The 17,024-nt window shown below is 50.7% G+C and overlaps 4 protein-coding genes across 4 annotated transcripts; 1 reads left to right on the top strand and 3 right to left on the bottom strand.

The window, feature by feature from the left end:
* Positions 1 to 313: 313 nt before the first annotated feature.
* On the bottom strand, positions 314 to 1,194 carry BO97DRAFT_274348 (uncharacterized protein). The gene is made up of 2 exons (XM_025691012.1): positions 727 to 1,194; positions 314 to 648 (listed from the first exon to the last, which is right to left on the bottom strand). Exons 1-2 carry the CDS (start codon positions 1,040 to 1,042, stop codon positions 437 to 439), a joined length of 528 nt encoding a protein of 175 aa, XP_025553788.1. The 5' UTR covers positions 1,043 to 1,194; the 3' UTR covers positions 314 to 436.
* A 264-nt stretch (positions 1,195 to 1,458) lies between these two features.
* Positions 1,459 to 5,251, top strand: BO97DRAFT_364890 (DNA-directed DNA polymerase gamma MIP1; the record flags this gene model as incomplete). The annotated part of the gene is made up of 2 exons (XM_025692559.1): positions 1,459 to 1,633; positions 1,688 to 5,251. 2 exons carry the CDS (start codon positions 1,459 to 1,461, stop codon positions 4,927 to 4,929), a joined length of 3,417 nt encoding a protein of 1,138 aa, XP_025553787.1. The 3' UTR covers positions 4,930 to 5,251.
* Positions 5,252 to 5,415: 164 nt separating this feature from the next.
* Positions 5,416 to 7,288, bottom strand: BO97DRAFT_476528 (gluconeogenesis factor YvcK family protein; the record flags this gene model as incomplete). Its single annotated transcript, XM_025700488.1, has 3 exons — positions 7,199 to 7,288; positions 6,808 to 7,105; positions 5,416 to 6,749 (listed from the first exon to the last, which is right to left on the bottom strand). The coding sequence occupies exons 2-3, from the start codon at positions 7,007 to 7,009 to the stop codon at positions 5,416 to 5,418; spliced, it is 1,536 nt and encodes a 511-aa protein (XP_025553786.1). The 5' UTR covers positions 7,010 to 7,105; positions 7,199 to 7,288.
* Positions 7,289 to 7,541: 253 nt separating this feature from the next.
* On the bottom strand, positions 7,542 to 16,996 carry atmA (DNA-binding protein kinase TEL1). Its single transcript, XM_025691010.1, has 9 exons — positions 16,786 to 16,996; positions 16,677 to 16,719; positions 15,276 to 16,598; positions 14,878 to 15,218; positions 10,360 to 14,827; positions 9,910 to 10,300; positions 8,781 to 9,842; positions 7,766 to 8,729; positions 7,542 to 7,701 (listed from the first exon to the last, which is right to left on the bottom strand). The coding sequence occupies exons 1-9, from the start codon at positions 16,862 to 16,864 to the stop codon at positions 7,682 to 7,684; spliced, it is 8,691 nt and encodes a 2,896-aa protein (XP_025553785.1). The 5' UTR covers positions 16,865 to 16,996; the 3' UTR covers positions 7,542 to 7,681.
* Between the last annotated feature and the right edge of the window lie 28 nt (positions 16,997 to 17,024).

Genomic DNA, 17,024 nt, shown 5'->3' with positions numbered 1-17,024 from the left:
CATAGGCGTTCATGGCGAAAGATCTTTTCATCCTCGAATGATATGACGCAGATCTTCGCTCGCGTTATCAAAGGATAACATCGATAGTTTCCATCCCACAAGAACATGCCTGAGCATCCAGCGCATTCGCCCAGTGTACCAATTTTGAGACTCGCATTATTCAAAGCTGATGCAATAGCACAAAGCGCCATGGGCACGAGTGTAGGTAGGAATACGATTCAATCGCACTGGCCTCAGCACTGATGAAATCTGAGGGTAGCAGCTGCTGGGTAGCAACATGGTCCCTAGTAATTGCATAGCGAGAGTTCATTCACCGAGCAACGGAGAAGTACTCGGATGGTAGACTGATTCGATTGATCCCCTAGGTCAGTTGCGAGATGTCAGGGCATACGCAGTCTGCAAGCCCGACCTGGAATCGGATAGTGCGAATCATCCCTCACGGGGCTGTGTTATCCCCCTCCCTTCTCTTGCGACGAAGTAACTTTATCTGCAGAGGTATCAAATGTCGTTTCGGACCCGAGACATCGTTCCTTGATAGCGGTTTTCGACAGACTGGACAGGTGCCTTTTGGCGCTTTGCTGGTTGAGACTGACCGTTCTTCACTAAATTTTAATGTATCGGTGATGCATTTGTGACAGAAAAGATGTCCTATGTAGGGTCAGCTTCGATCCTTCACCTATGCTTTCGCCGCTTTGGCGTGATAATCACGGAGTACAAGAGACATACCACACACAGTACTCGTGGCATCCACTGGAGTATCCATACATACAGGGCACTTATAAGCAGCAAAGATCGACTCGGTATTTTTGGGTTCGAGGGACTGTTGTGCCAGGATGGCATCTGCCCGCTGCTTCGCCTGCGTTTTCGATATTTCCGACACTTCTTCGTTTTCCGTTAGATCTACAGAAGTCACCTCGCTTGACTGTCCTTCAAGCTGAACGGCTTCCAGCCGAGAGGGAGGGGCTAAGCGGCGTCGCTTGGGATCTGGACTCTGGGTGGGCTGGTCGGGCGTGGACTCTGGGGAATAACGAGGGAAATCCATGTTGTGGCAAGTGTAAAGAGAACTAACGACAGAGCGATCCAAATGACAGAATGAAGTCCACGACTTGGCTCCCGCGAAATGAATCGAAAGAACGAAGCCAAACGAAGGGAAGCCAAGCCACGACCTAGGGAGAACTAACAGTGATCTGCCGTTGGTCTTATCGGCCTGGTGACGATAAGAGCGCACTTTTCCCTATTCAGTAGGCGGTCATGAGGATCCCTGCGGAGCATCAATCTTCCTGTATTTCTCATCATGACGCCGGAATCCCCCAATAGGAAAGAAAAGACGATCCCACAGGAGAAGCCGCAGGAACATACTACTAAGCCCGGTCGCTCCTCTCATTGCGCAGCACCGGCTGCGAATTCTCGAGTCGCCTTACCATGGACTAAGTTTAGTCACTGCACTTGCCTACGATCATGCTTTGGAGTCTTCCCTGCGCTCCCTGTCGCAGGGATGCAGCTGTTTTTTTTTCGCAGAGATTGCGCTCGCCTCGCATCTCTCGGAAAGGAACCTCACGGCTAACGAGATACCTCGCTACTCAATCAACCACGCAAATCCCTGATAAGGGAGAAGATCGGGGCTCACTTTCTCGTGAGTACTAGCTTCCCGTTTCAAGAACTCACGGACCCAGTACTAATGATGCAGTCCCCGCTCTGGCTAGGTTTAATGAGATTGGAGTTCAACAGCTGAGCGACCATGTCTATCCTCAAGTCTTTCCCAAGAAAGCGGATCCGCCGGACCCAGCCCTGGTCGCCTTATCTAAAGAGCATCTATCCAGACATGACTTGCTCGGAAAGTCCCAGGATGCTACCGAGCCCGTTGCCTTCGACATGCCCGCCCTTCAAGGGCAATCTCTCGATGAACACTTTTTCAAGTTAGGAATGGATTGTTCTGATCCGTACTTGTCGCTTGCGAAGGAATACGTCTCCGTCAACTCGCCAGAGAAGCCGCGCAAATGGGTGAAACGCAGTGGATGGACAAAATATAATGCCGACGGCACTTGGGAAGCTGTGGACGCACCTAACGAAACGCTCCTGACCTTCGACACCGAAGTATTGTACAAAGTGCATTCATTTGCGGTCATGGCCTGTGCGGTTAGCCCTACAGCTTGGTATGCGTGGATCTCGCCTTGGCTGCTGGGAGAAACAGAGAATGAAGTCCAGCTTGTACCTCTCGGAGATGCATCACAGTCACGCATCATTGTCGGACATAACATCGGCTACGATCGAGCTCGCGTGCTTGAAGAATATGACCTGAACCAATCTCGCAACTTTTTCCTTGATACGATGTCGCTGCATGTTGCAGTCAACGGAATGTGTTCACAGCAGAGACCCACCTGGATGCGTCACAAGAAAAACAAAGAGTTCAGAGACAAGGTGGCCAACCAAAACAACTCTGTGGAGCTGGCAGCCCTACTTGAAAACAAAATGTTGAGTGAAGAGGAAGAAGAACTCTGGATAGGAAGAAGTTCGGTGAATTCGCTTCGAGATGTCGCCAAATTCCACTGCGATGTTACGATTGATAAGTCGCAACGGGACTACTTCGGCGAGCTCAGCAGAGAAGAGATTGTCGAGAAGTTGGAGGAATTACTTGATTATTGTGCAGCAGACGTTGCAATCACTCACCGTGTCTACAAGAAAGTCTTTCCAAACTTTCTGCAGGTCTGTCCGCACCCTGTAAGTTTTGGGGCGTTGAGACACCTTTCTTCGGTAATATTGCCTGTCAATCAGACCTGGCAGGAATATCTTGCCAATGCAGAAGGAACTTACCACCAACGGCTCGATGGCGTCCGAAAGAAACTAATAGAACTGTGCAACGAAGCACTAAAAGTGAAAGAATCTCCCGAAATCTATACAAATGATCCATGGTTGCGGCAGCTGGACTGGTCCGGCCAAGAAATCAAAATGGTCAAGGGAAAGAAGAAGGGCGATCCTCCGCGACCAGCGGCCAGGCAAAAATTGCCCGGCATGCCAAAGTGGTATAAGGACCTTTTCCCAAAGACCAATGCAGAAATCAATCTTAGTGTGCGGACTCGGATTGCTCCAATTCTTCTTAAGTTGTCGTGGGATGGCTACCCTTTGACGTGGTCGGACAAGCATGGGTGGACTTTCAAGGTGCCTCGCGAACATGCGAAAGCATATGACAATCAGCCAGTTGTGGTGTGTGATATGACGGAAGAGAAGATCCTCGATCTGAGAAACGACAGAAAGCATGTTTACTTCAAGCTGCCGCATAAGGATGGGCCTACAGCACGATGCGTAACCCCCTTGGCGAAATCGTATATGCAGTATTTTGAACGTGGAACTCTTTCATCGCAGTTTGCGCTCGCCAAAGAGGCTTTGGAGATGAATGCATCTTGCTCATATTGGATCAGCGCCCGGGACCGCATCATGAGCCAATTGGTTGTTTATCAAGACCAAGTGCGAGATGTGGAATCCACGAAGACAGACCAAAATCGGGTAGGGTTTATTCTGCCCCAGATCATTCCCATGGGTACCATCACGCGCAGAGCTGTCGAAAACACCTGGCTTACTGCGAGCAATGCCAAAGGAAACCGTGTTGGCTCTGAGTTGAAGGCCATGATCAAAGCGCCCCCGGGCTATTCGTTTGTTGGCGCCGACGTTGACTCTCAGGAGCTGTGGATCGCGAGTCTGATCGGAGACGCACAGTTCCAGCTTCACGGTGGAAATGCCATTGGTTTCATGACTCTGGAAGGGTCTAAAGCTGCAGGGACGGATATGCACTCCCGCACCGCTTCGATTCTAGGCATTTCTCGTAACGACGCCAAGGTTTTTAACTATGGTCGTATCTATGGAGCCGGCGTCAAGTTTGCGGCTACCTTACTAAGACAGTTCAACCCGTCGATGACTGAGAAGGAGACACAGGAAGTCGCGAGTAAGCTTTACACAGAGACCAAGGGCGCTCGTACGACTCGTCGTCTCCTTAGCGACACACCCTTCTGGCGAGGTGGAACCGAGTCCTTTGTCTTCAACAAGCTGGAGGAGTTCGCTGAACAAGAAAGGCCGAGAACTCCGGCTCTTGGAGCGGGAATCACGGAGGCATTGATGCGGCGCTTCATCAACAAGGGCAGCTTCATGACTTCCAGAATCAACTGGGCCATTCAGTCGTCGGGTGTCGATTATTTGCATCTCCTGATTGTCGCAATGGACTATCTGATTCGACGCTTTAACATTGCTGCCCGGGTTGCAATTACCGTCCACGATGAAATCAGGTACCTTGTCAAAGATGAAGATAGATATCGCGCAGCTCTTGCGTTGCAAGTAGCGAATGTCTGGACCCGTGCTATGTTCTCCGAGCAAGTTGGCATCCACGACCTTCCCCAGTCCTGCGCTTACTTCTCCGCGGTGGACGTCGACCACGTCCTACGAAAAGAAGTTGACATGGACTGCGTGACTCCTTCTCATCCGAATAAGATTCCTCATGGCGAAAGTTTGGACATTAGCAAGCTCCTGGACAAGAACCACGAAGCTCGGCTCGACACCTCCATCGTTCCCATCAACCCTCCCACCCCTCAGAAACACAAATACACGCCACGAGCGACCGTTATGTCTTCGCTGCCCGATTCCAGCCACCCATCCTTCATCAAGGCCCAGATCACCAAGGACGACGCGGAACTGCGAGATATCGTCCGGGAGCTCACCAAAGCAAAAGCCACCGCCATGGCAGCGGCCGCGGCCGCCACTGGATCATCCAACGGCCGCGCCCGTGCCGCCGCACCTCCAGCAGCCGAGCCCCAAAAGGCCATTCTGATGGACGTTGGCACGACCATGTACACGGGTTTCCGTGGCTACTCACAGGGGAGCAGGTCTCCCCAGGTCAACCTAAACCGTCAGAACTGGAAGCCCCGACCGTCGGCTCGCGCGTGATGTGATGATCTACGGTAGCGGCATTTCACCAATCCTTATTTTTTGGGTCTTCCCTTGTATATAATATGATTCATTTTTGATTTGATGGACGCCCAAGCTAAGTTGATGTCTAAAAATGTCTCTTCTGGTATGTATTATGTGTGTGGAAATTCTTGAATTGCAAAAAAGCATTGGGAGGGCGTCGAAGGGGGCCACGGAGCTGCATTCTTACGGGACGTTTCCTTCTGTCAATTTTCGGCATATATCCGCTGGTGTCCAATGGTGTTTTTCAATGGGGGCGGATTGTAATTTTTGTGAAATATCCAAGGAAAATCTTATCTGCAAGTAAAAGAAGAAGAAGAAGAAGAAGCAAAACCTGCCAACAACGTAAGCTCTTGATGTAATAGAATCGAGGTCTGAAGTGAAATCAAATGCACTCTCTGGAACACATGCTCCGAGAAACTCTACTCTAATATTGGACTCTAAATGTCAAATGTCAATATAACTTCACGCCTTCTTCCTCCCTGGATCTAGTGTATTCCTCCTACTTAGACCATTGCCCTCCCCGCCTCGCAACATGGCGTCCCCTTTCCTCCCTAGAACCACCTCCAGGGCCTGGATCAACGCAGTTGAGTCATACTTCATGCCCACGGCAACCTCCTCCCCGTCCACGCCCGTGGTCGTGATCTTACGACCATAGAGCCTGAGCGTCTCGATGCCCATTTCCGCGAGCCGGTATTTATCCACCGCGGGGGTCCCTGGCCCTTCGAGATGGAGGACATGCGTCACGTAGGCGGTATACGGCAGTGCAAGCGCCGGGGGATCCGACTGGGCGGCGTCCGTCGCGGGCGGAACCAGGTCCGGCAGGCGTCTGCCGCGGCTCTCCTCGCCGGCACGGGTGATGGCCTCGACGAAGTCGACGGCGGTGAAGGGCGCGGAGGGCGGGCCGGTTTCACGGTCGAGGGAGCCGTTCAGGATCAGGATCTTGTGGCGGGCGGGGCCGGTGGCGATGGCGTGGCCGACGCCGCGAAGGATGAGCGAGGGGATGAGCGAGGTGTACAGGGAGCCGATGCTGTAGACGATGGCCTGGGCGTCGCGCAGGGCCTCGATGACGCGCGGGTTGGCCGGCGGCCGGATCTCCTGGCCGTAGGGGTTGATGTACCAGATGCGAGTGATGCGCGACGGCAGGTCCTCGTTGTCCGACTTGCTGAAGGAGATGTTCTTGTTGCGTAGGGTCGGCAGCGAGCCTGGCGGGTGGTCGTCCTCGTATGAGAGGGCGCCCGAGTCGTCGGCCTCGGCGTCCTCGAGGCATTCGCCGCCGTCTGCGAGGAGGAGGCTGGGCCGGCGCGAGCCCGGGCGTAGCGCGCTGGCTTCGCTGGGGTGCGAGATGCTGTTTTGGCCTACGATCACCGTGCGGTCTGCCAGCGAGGCGGAGATGTGGTGCGAGAAGTTGGAGTTGATCGCCGGGATCACCCGCACGATGTCGGACGGGACCCCACAGATGCTCCCCAGGAGGTAAATTGCGCTCTCGAAGCTGCCGCTGAAGAGCCGTGCGCCGGTCAGGAACAGGTTGCCGACACTGGCGGAGGTGAAGTCGAAGGTGGATGATGGTGGCCGGGCGCGCTTGAGGATTTCGAGATTGAGGAGGTTGAAGAACGAGCGGATGAGCTCCTTTTTGGCGGGCGTGATTAGCTTCCAGATCTCGGACGTGCCATCGACGATGGAGTGCCACTCTGTATGGGCCTGGACCGCGTCTGCTGGCAGTCGGTGGTTGAAGAGGGTCTTGATGGCAGCACGCTCGGAGTAAGGCGGCGATTCTGGGATCAACCGCACCAGTCTACCTGTTTTTGATTATTTAGAATTGGTGATGGCAATACTAGGGCAGAGAACTAGGCTTACTGCGCACATCACCAATTCCAGGACCACCAAAGATCCGGATCAGCTCGGAGGAAGAGCCACCATTGTCGCTGATGGGGATGATATAACTCAGTGGACAGTCTTTGGTCTCGCGCACCGAGTTGAAGACGTCCACTAAATTGTTGGCGGCACTTCCTCCGGAGAAGACCACCAGGCCCCGATTAGGCACAGTCGAGGTCGACATGATTCGCGAAGAAGTCACTCGAGGCGTGCAGGAGGTAAATATCCTATATAGTGTATATGACTTGAGCTTTGGTTGTCCGACTCAACGACATAATTCCTTCGGAAGAAGCCACGAAAGCATCATCAGCAAAGAAATATCACGCGGTGACTTGAGATTGGCTTTTATGCTGCCATGAGGTCGTGCGCTTACTGAATGTTCACGCAAGATGCTCGATCCTTCTTCGTCACAGATGGTCTCTTCAAGGGGATGTGGGGTGTATACAAGGTGCAGAGAACGAGGTGTGGATGGAATGGAGGGATGAGAAAAGCAAGAATCCGGCAGGCGACAAACAAACAACGCCGAGGCTGCCCCGGCAAGAAACTCTCATCCGCAGCAATTCTGTTCAGTCGGTTTCCATTTTATTTGAAAATTTTTTTTTTAAATATCAAGTATCATTTGGAACCCCCTTTTCAAGACGTCTTGAACTTGGAAGTAGGCTAATGTTCCAGATTATTGGGTTCAGGGTTTCAATTTATGTATGACGGACTACTACGCCGAATATATAGTTCGTCCAACACTGCGATGCAGCAAACTATCTGTCACCGAATCGTTCTATATTGGAAGAAATGTGCGCTCAAGACATAGTGCAACAATAGAACAAGATTATGAAGAATTCGAAGTCTCACTGCCAACTCAAGCATATGCGGCCCAGCCTAGAGTGCAATCACATTCGTTAGCGTATATCCATGATTGAATGGAGGATTCTTCCGAACTTACCGCAGTATAGGACTGCAAGATTTTTTTCATCCGTGGCTTGTTGGATAAGTTCGTTCACCGTGGCCGTCACGCTCAACGTTTTGCCCAACTTCTTCGCTACCACCGTGAGGGCGCGGTCTGCTTCACTTGGCTCGTTGGCCGATCGCTGGTCCATATTGCCAGTGATTACTGGAGGTCCGTCCTCATCCGCCGCATCCTGTGCGTCTTGCATCCTTTTCAGTCGCAGCGGGGACACTGTCCAGCTGTAGAGCGGGTCGTATCGGAGCACATCCAGGATCGTCATGATGCTATACGACTCCTGCCGTAGGGCATCCAGAGTAAACTCGCAACAGCGCCTGAAGACGCCTTCAGTCTTGCTAATCCCCATCCCGTCCACTAGGTCGCGTGTAAGACGAAAGGGGACCACTTCGGGGACCGGGAGAACTCGGCCTTGTTCAAAGGCGACGCCCAGATCAATGTGGACCACCTCACCAGTCCTCTCATCCAGCAGGATGTTATGGCCATGTCGATCACCCAGTCCTAGGACATGACCTAGAATTGAGATAGCTGCTGTACTCCGAGTGTATGCGAGTCTCTTGGCGAACCAGTCGTCAGGGTTGTTGAACTTCTCCATGAAGAAAAACCTCATCACTGGATGGAAATGTTCCGTCACTTGACGGTAGGTTCGGACCCTTTGCTCGAACGACCGCGTCTGCACGTCGCTAATATGTTTACGGCACACGTTCGGCTTCATGTCTTTCGGGAAGTACTTCTGATGTGCTGGCATCAAGTAGTCGTGGAGTGGGATCGTATGGGGAACGAACTCAATAATTCCAGCATTCGAAGTGAGGGGAAGCACCTTATAGGTGCGGATTCCCAGGTTACGTTGTCGAGTGGCTTGGTGATCTTTGAGAAGGCTGCTGACTTGTTCAAAGACCTGTTCCATGATAGCATCTTGTCGCAGGTCATCGTTTCCTCCTTTGAACTGGGATGGAAATTAGCATGGCGATAATCGTATGCGAATACCGAAGCTTACCAGTTGCTTGTAGCGTTGGCCGTTGCTAGCAATTGCCGTGACAATCTTCGGAGCACTGACACCAGAAGCAATTGTAAACTCGGGCTGGTACCTTTGGAGCCTGGGTACGTCACTATAGTCACAGTCAAGGCGAATCTCGATTCGCATTGTTGGAGGCGGTAGTTTCAAGTCAGCTGCATCCCGTTCGAGGCGTTGACCGGTAGCCAACTTCTTCAATGGAACCTTGGCACCACTCTTTAGCTTGTCGTCCGGCTTGTCAATCGCGAATCGCACATAGCTAATGTTAGCGTTGTGAACATTGACCCAGGTCAATCCCATGCGTTTGTCGTTCTTGAGGCCGTCCACCAGCTTGTTGGCTGCCCGGTAGCGCGATAGGGCCAATTCATCTTTGCCACCCTTGGATTTGCTACTCGCGAAAATCTGGTACATGCTATGGAAAGGATGCTCGACGCAAATGCGATATATCAGCGCAAAGAGCATCTTTTGGAACTCATCGGGAACATCTAGGAGACGAGATGTCAACTGATTCATCAAGGATGCGAATTTGCGGCTGGGGACTTGATGAAGATACTTCGACACAGCCATGTTCGCGATTGGGCTGTCGGACTTGTCAAGCCACAACGCGCAGAAACGGAGGGCATCGTTGTTCCATGACTCGCTCTCTCTCAAGCACAGCAGATAGTTCTCAAGACATTGCTGAAGGAAGGCTTCCCGGCTGCGTAGCAGACGTTGGTAATCTCGATCATCAAGGTCAAACCACTGCTTCGTCTTGGACCGGTGAAATTTGAGGGCTTCTTTTTCTCTGCCAGATGCCTGCGCCATCATCTCTTCCAACGCGATAACTTCTTGCTCTTTACGGTTCCGCAGTTGTTCAACTCGTCTGAAATCTTCCAGCCCGTCAGGGTTTTGTAATTGCTGATCGCAGAACATTGCAAAGCCGTGGTAAACTCGGCCAGCATCCTCTCCTTGGGCGCGGTGTTTTAGTTCCTTCACTGCCACCGACATGTAGTCTTGTATGATGGTTTCCGGTTTTTCCAACCGTGCTTCTGCCGTGCGGTGACCCTAATGAAAATCAGTTTCGGGTTTGAAGCCCAGAGAAGATATCAAGGACAACCGGCTTTCGACTTACCAGAGTTACGAGAAGTTCCGCGCGGCTGATAGGCACTGCTTGCTTGTGTAAGTCATTCCTATCCTTTAGCTGCTGGAGCATTTTAATTGACGCCGCCATTTCGCCTTGGTCCCATAAAACATTAGCAAGATCGAATTTTGCCGCGCCTCCAGTGTCAATGCCCAGTAGGGCGCTTTCAGATGCAAGCTTTTGTAGACAAAACGCGATCTTCAGCGAGGCCTGCGATATACCGTGGCTTCGTGCAATCTCGAGCGACTGGCGAAAAACCTTGATTTCCAACAAGTGCGCGTCAGAATCCTGAAGATTGATTGCTGACTTCAAAATGCCTTTTTGCTTGATTGTAGAGAAAAGTGCCTCATGGCAGGTCAAGATCTCCCCGACTTCGTTCGGGCTGTTTTGCTTCAGAAGGAAAACTCGTATACATTGAGGTGGAGGCATATCGATACTCACCTGGTTGTTCTCAGCCAGGAATTTCTGGATGCTATCTTCTGCCACTCTTCATCAAGTTCATCCGCCGATCGCGCGCATAAGACATCGCTGACTTCTGTCATGATTCCCAGGACCCTCATGGCAGTCCTTAAGCCGCTCACTGACCGACTGTTGCTATTCAACAGCTCCAGGCTACTCAGGAGGCACTCGTTGACGGAGGTTGAGATATCAGCCAGTGTTCCTGACGTGCTGAGACTCTGAAAAGTGCGAAAAACCGCCCCTGGCGGCGATGCATGCAAAGGTGACACAGGAATATCCCACTGTCGCAAACTGGTCGCTGTCTGAAGCATGCTGTCGAGGGACAGCGAAGTGTCCTTCGAGTTTCCGGAGGCCACAAACACGGAGTTTGCTATGCCTTGGAGATTCGTTGAATGGAGTGCTTTCAAGACACCGTGGACACTCGCAGTTCCTCCCATTTGAATCTCACTGTCATATTGCGCACTTTGAAACAACAAGTTCTTGAATCCAGAGCTCTCATGTTCGAGCTTGTCCATAACGGCTTCCAAAGACGGCTCCTCCTGGATGCCATAAAAGATATCAGGATCGTCTATCTCTCGGTAGAGAGCGTGCAGGATTTCCGGTGGCGCTTCGTACTTGGCGAGCGAGGAACGACGAGATGTGGGCGTCAGGCGAGAGGCACAAATTTCGAGAAAAAGAAGCCCCGTCTTCGGCAAAAAGCATTGACTGGCTGCTGAAGCAGCCTGAGCGAAATCGATGTCGAGCCATGCGTCTCGATCCACAATGGTCGACTCGTCCGGCCATGGCTGATTTCGGAGATAGAGAATGCAATTTATCACAAGCCTTGCATGAGGTATGGTCGTCTCATCGACCTGCCGTAGCACCTTCTTGAAGACTTCGGAGATCGCATGACGAACATGTACCTCTCCTTGCAGGTCTGCTAGCAAGACTTCATGAAGGATTTGTGGCAGGATCTGCACCGCTAAATTTGGCATGACATTCAACAGCGTGTGCAAGGGGCCAACCACGGGGTCTTCAGAAGCTGCTTTTGACAAGAATAGTCCGACATCTTTAGCAAAGTCAAATGCTGAGGCGCTAGCATCCCATTCTAGCACGTCGTCTGCGTCTGCTTTTCTTAGGCGCGCAGGAATATCAGGGCAGTGGTAAGGATCCCATGTCAAGGCGCTGAGAAGGGAAGGCGAGATGATACTGCGGCAGTAGTCAAGCTCAGGATAATTGCTTAGGTTGCTGACGATAAGTTGCATTGTACGCTCGATAAGGCCAACCTCAGCACGACTGCTATTCTGCAGCATATTGCAAAGCTGGACCAAGATACTGACTTTAGAGCAGTGTGTTGGATCCGGGACTGCCCGATGCTGAGGCGTTTCAGATAATGCAGGCTCCTGTTCTCTTGATAGAGTGTCACTGATACTACCTGTAGCGGCAAACGCTTTCCCAATCACCTTAGCAGCCCAGAGCTTGTACTCAACACGGCACTCGAACTTCTGTATCATTTGACAAACTAGCTCAGCACTCGAGGTAGCTACCACATCACTCTCAATAGAATCAAGATGGAGCATGTGATCTCGTGGAAGTTCTTTTTCGGCGCATAGCAATGATACAATATGATCCGACACAGGTTCGCTGAGGAGACTATTCACGGCACTTTTGTCATCAAGGACATGCAGAAGCAAGGTATGCTCATTCTCGCTTTGTGCGTCTCGTTGGGCATTAGTCGTTGCTGAGCATGAGCGCATCAAGACCTTGAACAATTCAGACTTTTCGGGACTCAGAGCCGAAGACTCATAAGAGTCCAGGAACTCGTTGAGCCATGCCAGAAACTCTGCTAGTTTGGCGAGTACCTGCTGCAAAAGGTCCTGCTGTGTTGAATCTGCCGGTGGTGAAGACACAAATCTTCTCAAGGAGAGCAGTGTGGTAACCACGATCCCAGCCATAAGACCGGGACTCTCGCTCAAATAATCTTTGCCTGCGTCCAGCATGTACCAGAAGATACCGAGTGCATCCTCTGCGCAGAAAATATCTATCAGATAGGGTCGGAGAGCATGAATGACCATTTCGAATGGATAATCTCGCAGCATGACAGGACCAGCAATACTGACAAGAATCCTGATTTTTCGAATCACAGAGCAAGTGTGGAGAGAGCCGAGGGCTGGATGGATAGTATCCAACAATGTTCGGCAAACGTAAGTTGCCAGCGCAGGTGTCCAGATGGTCGCTAGTTCATATCCACTGCGCTTGCAGATGAAATCGAGCTCGTCGATGAGGTAACGAGCCCTGAACGACGGTTGTTGATTGGCAGGTAGCACGACGCTCGAGTAGCTCCTTTCAATAATAGAATTCAGGGTTTCGTGGGCTTCACGGAAGTTACTCCGCTTCTGAAGTGCTCTCTCAAATTGGTCGTATTGATCAAGAGTTCCGAAAAAGGTTGCTATGACTTGCGGAAAATGCGTTTCAACCAATGAAATGAACCTATCTGCACCCATCATCTTCTTTAGTTGATTTTCCACGCCCGTGGGTTGGCTCCCTTGGCTAGGAGGAACACTGATGTCACGGGCTATGCTGTAAGCCTCAGCTTGATGGAAAGATGCGGCTAGAAGTTCAGCAAATGGTGTGCCAGTACAAGCCGCGAGCTCATTCGCTTCATGCTCATTCCAACGCATCATGATTTGACCAACAGCTTCATCTTGTACATCACTCAACATCTCTTTGGTGCTGGTATAACCGAAGACACTAAAAGGCAATGAGGTAATCGACTGCCCTTCGGTCCACGTGTAGATAATTTGGGAACAAAACAAGCGGAAGAGCTCTTTAGCATCTTGGAGCCCAAGTTTTCTAGCAACTTCCCTCATGCACTTCTCAGCGTAACAGAGTGAGGATGGAACATGAGCAGGGGTTTCGAACATGTGATAAATGCTCCTACGGAGCAGGGTGTGCCACATTGAAGCAAGGCGAGCCAGCATGAATAGGCGAAGAGCAATTCCTTCCATCCAATCAGGGTCTCTAGGTAGGTTATTCAACACATCACTGAATATAGCGTCATGGTCGGCGAGAGGGAACCTGCCGAAAAGTTGAGGAATCAATTCACCAGCCTTGAACTTCACCGAGGCGTTTCCCTCCCGAAGTATTGTGAAGAGACAGGTTCGTGGAGAAGGACTTGCTGGGCCGCTTGTATACGCAGAATTTTGAGCAAGAATATTCCCTAACAGCTCAGTCATTGCGATCAAAACTGAGGATGATGCTCTCTTTTTTGCGAAAAGTATGTCCACAAACCATGTGTATATGTCAGTTGCCGAAGCCTGAAAGTCATCTTCTTCCTGTCTAGTCCATGACGGGACGAAGCTTTGCATCATACGGAGACAGACAAGGTGGGAATTTTCGCAACGTTCCAATCCGTAGGATTGAAGACACTTTTCGGCGAGACTCTCAAGGATGCTCAGCAGAGATTCGCGGCTAAATCCAGCACATACTTGAAAGACATAGGGCAGGAAGCCCCGAGCAGACAAGATGTCAACTTCGTCAAGACTGGTCAAGTATCTAACAAGGCCATCACTACTTGACAGCTGGTCAGGGGAACTGAGATAAGTGTAGACCTTCTGGAAGCAAGTTACTTGAACAGTAACACAACGCTGAAATGTGGCACCATCCTGAAGCAATGGGAGTGCTTCCCGGTTGTTCTTCAGTATGCCTGTAACATCTGCCAATCGATCAAGATCCGTGAGAAGTGGGTCATCCAATTCCATTGTCTCTTCATCATGAGAGTTCAGACTTTCTTTCTGTTGTTCTCGACAGTTCTCCAGTAACTCCGCAAGAGGACCAAACAAGCAGGATAGAGCCCTCGATACAACAGACTCGCGAGCAGAAAGCAGATTTTCCGGTGTCAGGAATGGCGACAGGATCGCTAAGCAAGCATGTAAGAATACTGGCTCTCGTGAGTGCATGAATGAACATAAGCTTTCCCAGAGCGACCGACTATTTTTGTGTAGACTAGGCGTTCGCTCTGCAACTTGTTCTGGTAGGCATTCCGTGTACAGCGCCACTGTGACACAGAAGGACACCACTATCTGCACTATATCCGCTGTGATATGATGTGATTTGTCGGTTGATAATGACTTCCATGCTTGCAAGAGACCCTCGGATCTTGTATGCAATAAATCAAGAATGATATGATCATTTGGATCAGATCGAGCGAATGCATTCAAGAGAAGTGGCTCTTGGGCGTTCCATATATCCGCGCTATCTAGCAAATCTTCGAGTTCGAATAGATAATTCAAAAGCTGTTTCTTCTCAAGGAAGTATTGCCAACCTTTGGCAACGGTACTGTTGGGTCCCCCGTACCGACATCTGGGCATTGTAAGTCGTCTATTGGTACAGGCAAACAGCACATTGACGATCTCTAGCGGGCGAGCAAATGAGGCAACCTGTGCTGTATATAAGCGGTCTGTCACAGTTCCTATCCGAGAATTAGCGAAGGAGTCATATGTGCGAATCTGTAGAACAAACCTATAGTCCACGATTCGCGGAGCCAGGACGAAATTTTACTAGAGGCTTCCGTGACCAATCCAGGGTTTATCTGGGCCGTCTTACGAACGACTGTAGCCCAAAGTGCTAAAGATGCATCTGACAGAGCAGACTGCCCGTCCAGGTTGCTATGAGAGAGCATCGAGTTTATTGACTGGGCAATCATAGAGTAGTCTAAAAGATGAAAATGAAGAATGTTGTGCATGAGATTGCAAGCTGCTCTGGACGTTGCTTGAGAGCTTGACGCTCGAGACGCAAGCTCCCAGGCCTGTTCCCAATATGGTCTCAAAGGCGGCAGGCCTGCATTGAGGCTGCTTGCAATGCTGCATAGATCAAGATCAGTTAACCTGTACCTTTAGCACTTGGCATGCCTGACGAACCTTGCTATGGCTACCATCGTCCATATAGAGATGGCACTGTTGTCGTCAAGCATACTAGGAAGCAATCGTTCAAGCAGCATGGCTTTGGACTCAATGCTCGTATACGAACTGCGAAGAAAAGGTATTAATTGTAAGGCGCAGACTCTTCTCGCGCCTGAAGATGTTGTGGAATCTCGAATCAAGTCATCGGACATCGAGGTAAGGCGACGCTTTTTCACCTTTGAATTGATCCCAGGAGGGGTTAACTGCACAGAGATACCTTCCAATAACTCAGTCAGCTTAGCCATAACCCATAGTGCAGACCAATTATGCTCCGATTTTGCGGCATCGAGCCGAGGCCATATGCAGTATTTCTGCTGTCCCGCTGAAGTGTGGCGGTGGAAAGACAGCTCATCCAATTGCAGAATATCCTTCTCGGGACGTTTTGTATACTCAGTGTGCAGAGCAACCAGCAATCCTTCGATGGTTTGCACTAGAGTCTCGGAGGGCTCTTTATGGGCCGTGTCGGTTAGTATAATCACACATAGCATGGATGTGATAAGCAATTCATCCTTCAGGCCCAGGATCTTGGTGGACCACAAGCGCCTGATCACTGGGATAAGGTTAAGCATTGACTCCCGGGCAAGATCTGACTGTTCAGGCAATACCTTCATCGCGACTCTGTTTATGCAATCGAAGGCAGCTTGGTAGCCACTTCCAGCTAGACTTGATGATCCCAAAAGCTTCGTCAGCCCACAGAGAATCTCCTCGGCCGAATCGAGGATTGGAGCTGTGGGGCAGCCAACGAGAAGCTGAATACACAAAACAGCCTCTGTGACTGCACTTGTATCAGGTCTGGACTTTCCCCTAGAAGGCATCCTTGACGGTGTTGAGGTACCACTCGCAGGAGCCAAGAAGCTGTCCAAAGTAGACAAGCGATGGGACTGCGCACTTTCTTGGCTGTCGCTTTTGTGCGATCCCACAGTTCGCAGGCAAAACTCCATGATCTTATCCCATTCGTTGTCGGCGAGGTGTTCAAGGTGGGGAGGGAAACTTAGTAGAGTAGTTAAGCACTTGATATAATCCACGCCGAGAACCTCAGCGAGAGGGGCTTCAGGAGCTGAAACGGTCTCTGTGACATGATCGATTATCGAGCGGACCGACTTCGCCCGCAGCTTATGCAGGAAAATATCAATCGCCGTGCGAAGGACAGATGCACATGATGACAATCGCGAAGCAGAGGCCCCTTTTGAGCTTGAGCGCGTATACAGGGACTTTTCCACCGAAACATATCGGAATAAGGACTCAAAGAGTTTGTGGCAGGCTTTGTCATTGAGTGTGCTTCTATAAGATTACACACACATGTCATTCAATGCCCACCCAGCCTTGGACTAATATTTCCAGCATGGGACGTTGACGTACAGTCTAGAGTTCTTTCTATTCTGCTGTAGTATATGTTTAAGATCTAACAGGCGTCAGAGCTTTTGCTAACAGAAGTGCTGACAAGGCAAAAGGAAAATTGGTGACCAACCGGCTAGCCCATCTGAACGATCCCTCTGCTTTTCAGATGCGAGAAGCGCGATGGCTCCCTCAAGGGTAATTTCTCCCATTGTAACGAGGACCTAAGGTCTCCTAAAGCAACGAAGCCTACGTCATCACACAATTGACGAGAGTGCCCGTATTTGCATTTCTAGATGACGCCGCAGGGACGACGAGCATTTGCAGTTGTTGTTTGCTCGCGACGGAGCGATTAGATAGAGAAGTAGTTCT

This window comes from Aspergillus homomorphus (assembly GCF_003184865.1).
Source record: "Aspergillus homomorphus CBS 101889 unplaced genomic scaffold BO97scaffold_8, whole genome shotgun sequence".
Classification (NCBI taxonomy): Eukaryota; Fungi; Ascomycota; class Eurotiomycetes; order Eurotiales; family Aspergillaceae; genus Aspergillus; species Aspergillus homomorphus.
The sequence above is the reverse complement of the archived record's forward strand: the minus strand, read 5'-3'. Positions and strand labels throughout refer to the sequence as shown.